Source organism: Frankliniella occidentalis, unplaced genomic scaffold (assembly GCF_000697945.3).
Source record: "Frankliniella occidentalis isolate FOCC.00 unplaced genomic scaffold, Focc_3.1 Scaffold1, whole genome shotgun sequence".
NCBI lineage: Eukaryota > Metazoa > Arthropoda > Insecta > Thysanoptera > Thripidae > Frankliniella > Frankliniella occidentalis.
In genome coordinates this window covers 3,378,428-3,383,597 of record NW_026267131.1, presented here as the reverse complement: position 1 = coordinate 3,383,597, position 5,170 = coordinate 3,378,428, and the positions used below count along the sequence as shown (strand labels likewise).

Here is a 5,170-nt window from a genome sequence, read left to right as displayed (position 1 = left end):
CTCGCTTCGCTCGCGATTTCCTATGGGGAATACCTCTGTTTTGCTCGGTCATGCTCCTGTTTACCAGAGTATTTAGACATTTGTTAATTTTTACCTCTCATTCGATAGGAAAATGTTTCATCTGAAAGGGTTAAAATACTCGGGAATTTCGTCAATTTATGCTCGGGAAATACGGGAAAAGTTCGGGAATTTTATTTTCGGTCGGCGCTCGACACCCTGTCTTACCCCCTCAGGTCCCCACTAATTGGCTGTTGGTGCTGCTGTTCGCTACGTTCTGTGCGCGCCCCCTCCCACTTTTCCCTACTCTTTCCCGCCACGCCCCGCCACGCTCGACCACCCTGAAGAGTTATCGGTCGAGGACGTTAGTTTGGAGCGGCTGCTACCGTGCCGTGGGAATCTCATCCAAGCCGGCAGTCTGCCAGAGTTTTTTATTTCCCTCGTAAGGAAGTGGGATTATCGATGGAGCCGCGCGGTACGGCATTTTAAGCTTATTCTTGCTTCCAAACATTCTTTTGTTCAGTGTTCTTTCTCCCTTTTTTTTTTTGTTTGGTCCAGCGAAATTTCGTCGATTACTCAAGTCGGAAAGTACACAGAAAGAGAGAGGGGGGGGGGCAACATTGACCTTCCTTAACATTTTTGCATCTTAAAAATCTTTACAGGCTTGCAAACACTCGAAGCACCCTCCTTCTTTTGTCGGGACCAGGGAGACGTAAAAAGATAATCATAAAGATAAACACGATGAAAATGGAAGCGTGCTGCAAACCTGTTCGAGGAAATATGTTGTCGACGTGCGTCGACGTGTCGGGATTTGTGCTGTGCTGTTTCGCTCCAAGCAAGAGGGGAAACGGGTTAGAGAGGGAGAGAGGAAGAGGAAAGGGGCTGTGGGGGCTCCGACATCAGCAGCGTGAAATATACGCACGGGCCGGGCGCATATGTTATTATTATGTAATGCCCCGGGTATCGTGAACAGGAAGAGCGGGTGGGGGTGAGGGGCGAGGCCGTCAGTATAGGTAGGGAGGGGATTTTCGTGAGTTAGGTCCCCTGAAGGCTCTTTAACCGGGGGGTGGGGGAGGCGGTATAGAATAGGTAAGAAAGGGCACGGGGTGTTGAATCCCCGCGGAATCCCTGTTTACCCCGTACACAGTCCGTGGGGAATATTCGCCTTGAAACAACCAGTGCGCGCATTGCCGCACGTAAAAGTATTCCGGAAGTGTATGGGAGAGGGGTGTAAAGGAAAGAAGGGGGCGAGGAAAGGATGAGGCGGGGGCGGGAGCCCCAAAAACGTTATAAGGGGGAGGAACGCGAAGGATGTCAGTGGGGCTCAAAGTGAATGCAAAAGTGGGCTCGAGCCCGGGCCGCGCGCTGACTGGCATATTTTCAGCACGGGGCGCCCCTTCCGCAAGAGTCTACAAAAGAGATCTCCACGCAGACACGCTTTCCTGTCGGTGACTTTGGAAACTTTTTATTTTTTCAGATATTATTATTTCCCCATCGTCACCGCCAGATATCGACACCGCGCGCGAGGTGTGAGGCGCTCTTTGTCGAGCTATCGAAGCCCGACGGCGATCTCTCTCGCAATCAATAAGCACCTTAAACCGCGGGGGAGCTTTAATGACAGTGATGAAGGGTCCGGGAGGGGCTTGTGTTGGCAGAAAAGGCGCGTCTGGACGTGGTAGGGCGTGGCGGCGCGGGGAAGAAGCTTTCCCCTCAATCATGCTTAACCCAAACAACAGCAGCTGTTGCTGTTCCACCCGGTCGATGCGTCGCTCCTCGATGACAAGCACTGATTTCTGGTTACAAGGGGGCAATTTAAAGTACACACTAAACACTGGCGAGAGTGAGTGAGAGTGAGAGACAGAGAGGGAGGGAGAGAGAGAAAGAGAGAGAAAGTTCTGGGAGGATTTTTTTTCTAGTGCTTTGGTCTGGCAGGGTATGGCCGGGTATGGCCTCCGCGTCGTCGTGTATTGCGTGTCCGTGTCCCGACCGGACCAGTAACCTCTTTGCCGGCGCCAGTGAGTCCCGGACGAAGGTCCCCGATGGGGGGGAAGTGAGGGGGAGGAGGAGGAGTTTGTGATAAGAGTCGTTGCGCTGTGGAGGGAGGGAGGGTAGGGGTTGGAAGGGGGTGCGGGTTGCGGGGAAGGCCGAGGAGGGGAGGAGGGTGAGGGCAGATGTGTCCTGCACGCACTGGCCCTGGCCGGCCACTACCGCCCTGATGAGCCGCCCGCCGCAGTACGAGTCGGGGGCCGCGCCCCACACTGGCTGGGTCCTCCCAGACGGTAGGCCGCTCGCCGCCCTCCTGGCACCGGCGACGGCGTCCTCGCGTGTCCTCCTGTCGTCGTTATTTCTCTGTAGTACCGTCTTGCTGCTTCGCTTCTGCCCTGGTGCGCCGATAACGGCGGCAGCGGTGGTTATACTCTTGTCACGTTTTCCTCGGCGCGGGCGCGGGCGCGGTGCGGGTCGAGCCAGCAAGCGCTTGTTGCCAGAGCGCACAACAGGTTATGTGCGGGTGTCTTCTCTGCGTGCCCCGCAAGTCGAGGGCGGGCCCGGCAGGTAAAGCGCCTACGGCGATGGAGGGTGGATCAAAAAGCAAGAAAAAAAAGGCATTGAAATTTAATATAGTGATTTTGAGTGAGGTGCCCACATTGAACAGTTTCGTTTGCTTTGTTTCCTATGGAAGCAGGTCACAAGCGGGAGCCATCTTATTTTGCTTCCTATCGTCACTACACACTCTACAGGCTAAAAAGTGTTTTCTTGGTTGAATAATCTATTTGTAAATTTTTGTTTGTACTTAAGTTGTGGGTATGTTTTTACTTCCCCTGAAATCTTCACACCACTCTCCCGGTAGTCGGATTACTTTTCTAAAAAAATTGCTGTGTTTTTCGTTCAATAAACAGGACGTAATGACGTAATGATGTTGTTTTACCATTTGTTGGACTCCTGGCTGCTCGTCTCTGGCTTTTAAAAAGAGAACCAGCAGTGGGGGTGGGGGGAGCGGCCCTGGCCGGAGAGGAGGCAGTTCCTCGATACCGGAGTGTTTTATTGCCTCCCTTATAGCCATTCATGGGTCCTCATCCCCCCCCCCCCCCCTCTCTCTCTCTCTCTCTTTCTCTCTCTCTCAGTCTCCCTCCCTCGGAAATGTCCCGGGCTCGGGGTGTCCAGGTGGCCCAATCGTTCGACGGGGTACGGGCTGGGAAGTGCCCTTCCGAGGGTCGCTACTGTACTGTACTCAACTGTACTGTTTGCGTCTGCTGCCGACACCGCCCGTGTTACATGATACGGGGGGGATTATCACCATCCTGCGGTCAAAACTAGACCAACCATTTCAAGTTGTCTGCTTATCTTCTCACCCCTCACCCCTCGCCTACACCCTGGGGTTCACAGTGAATACCACGTCCTCGGGTGAGTGTGAATTTTTGCCGGGCAAGAATTCGCTCGTGATATACGTTGTACGCCTGTAAGCGAAATTAATACGAAGTAATGCGAAACGAACGCGAAATGGTGAAAAACACAAGGCGAAATAGTCGTGAAATAACCCGGAATAATCCGAAACGCCTTCGGTATCGCTCGTAAGCTGTGTTCCTGAGTAATTTTCCCAACCTGTATCTGTACCCTCGGTTTGTAAAAACAAGCAAAAGATCAATCGTGTGTTTCAGCAAGTGCGATAATGAAAAGGGAGCGAGAGAGGAGAAAGGGGGAATTTAGAGGGAAATTTAGAGTTTCAGGCATGTATGGCCCTCTAAATGAATGAAATGCATGATGTATGGTAGCCAACAGAGTGGGCGCTCTGTTGTAATCATTATCTTTATGAGGCCCACGGAAATAAAAACTCCCCACCCCAGAGCAATATCAATATCCCCGCGTTTATATTACACTGCCCTGTGGCAGCGTTGCCGCGTTTCAACATATGTGGTCTCCGCAGAGGACATTGAGAACACAGACTTCGAGACAATTCTTGACCGTGTATAATTTGACGTGCTGACTTTCCTTGTTTCAGGATCCGAACTGAGCGGCCGCTCTCTCCTTAACCTCAACGACGACGAGGACGGTGCTGGCGATGACGTCCGCGTGGCCACCTCGGCGGCGGGCGTGGACGTGGTGGTGGCCGACACCGCGCCGTCGTCCACCCTGGGGAGGCACTTGTCCAAGAGCGCGTCCGAGCTCAGCGGCGGCTGCGGGGGCTGCGGCGGATGCGGGGGCTGCCTCCGGGGCGGCGGGTCCCGCGGTGCCGTCCGGCCCCCGCCGCCCCCGGCCGCGGGACCCTCCAGGGACTCGGTGTGCACCACGCCACCCCGGTCGCCGCAGCGCTCTCCCCGCGGCTCCCCGCGGCTCCTCCGCCCCTTCCGCGCCCACCTGACACCGCCGGGGTCGCGCCGAGCAGCTGCCGCCGCCGACGTCCGCCACCCGTCGCCCAGCAGGCTGCCGCCCCCGCTGGTCGCCATGGCCGCCGCCCCCGCCGCCGCTCCTGCCGCGCAGGCGTCCATCTCCGCGCACCTTAACGTCGTGCAGAAGACGCACTCCTTTTTCAACAACCTCAAGGTGAGTTACTGCCAAAAACATCTTTGTAAATTTTCAACTTATTTTGCATTTTCTATTTACAGTACATACATGTATTGTAACGACTGCTCATATTTTCCCCCATCTTGTTCCAAGTCGAAACATAGCGAATGTAATTTTCCAATTTTAAGTTATCTCAATTTTCCCTAGGAAAAGATTCGAGCTCGAACCCCCAAGGAATTGCCTACAGTTCCGAATTGAGAACCGTGGCTGCTGCCAACTAAACAATGAGCGTATAACATTGCAACTCTATATGTTATTCAACTTGAGTAGGTGAACGAGGCGAAATGGAGTCATTTGCCACCCTGTGTACTGTCGACCAAACGACCGTCGTGGCCAGGCGTGGCCATGCGAGGCCGGGTTCCCTGGAAGCTTATGCCAGCTCATGCATTTCACAAAATAACGCTCCAAAACTTCCTGTTCTTATTCTCCGCTCGCACAGTGATGGAGAACCAAGAGTCCCGAAGGACCGTGTAACGTGGAGGCGACCAGGAAACGCAGGGGGAGAGAGAAAAGCGCGGAAGAGATCAGTCGGAACGCAACGCATCCAGCACAGAGCTGAGCCCGAGGGGTGGACGACTGGGCGGCTCCTGTGTACAGGCCAAAATGTACTCCA

The 5,170-nt window shown here is 54.3% G+C and overlaps 1 protein-coding gene across 1 annotated transcript in view; it reads left to right on the top strand.

The window, feature by feature from the left end:
- LOC113212599 (multiple C2 and transmembrane domain-containing protein) overlaps positions 1-5,170 on the top strand; it is a 26,641-nt gene that overhangs the window by 8,844 nt on the left and 12,627 nt on the right. Inside the window, exon 2 of the mRNA XM_052268217.1 lies at positions 3,995-4,536. Within this exon, the coding sequence (XP_052124177.1) occupies positions 3,995-4,536 (542 nt within the window). The remainder of the gene's footprint in view (positions 1-3,994; positions 4,537-5,170) is intronic.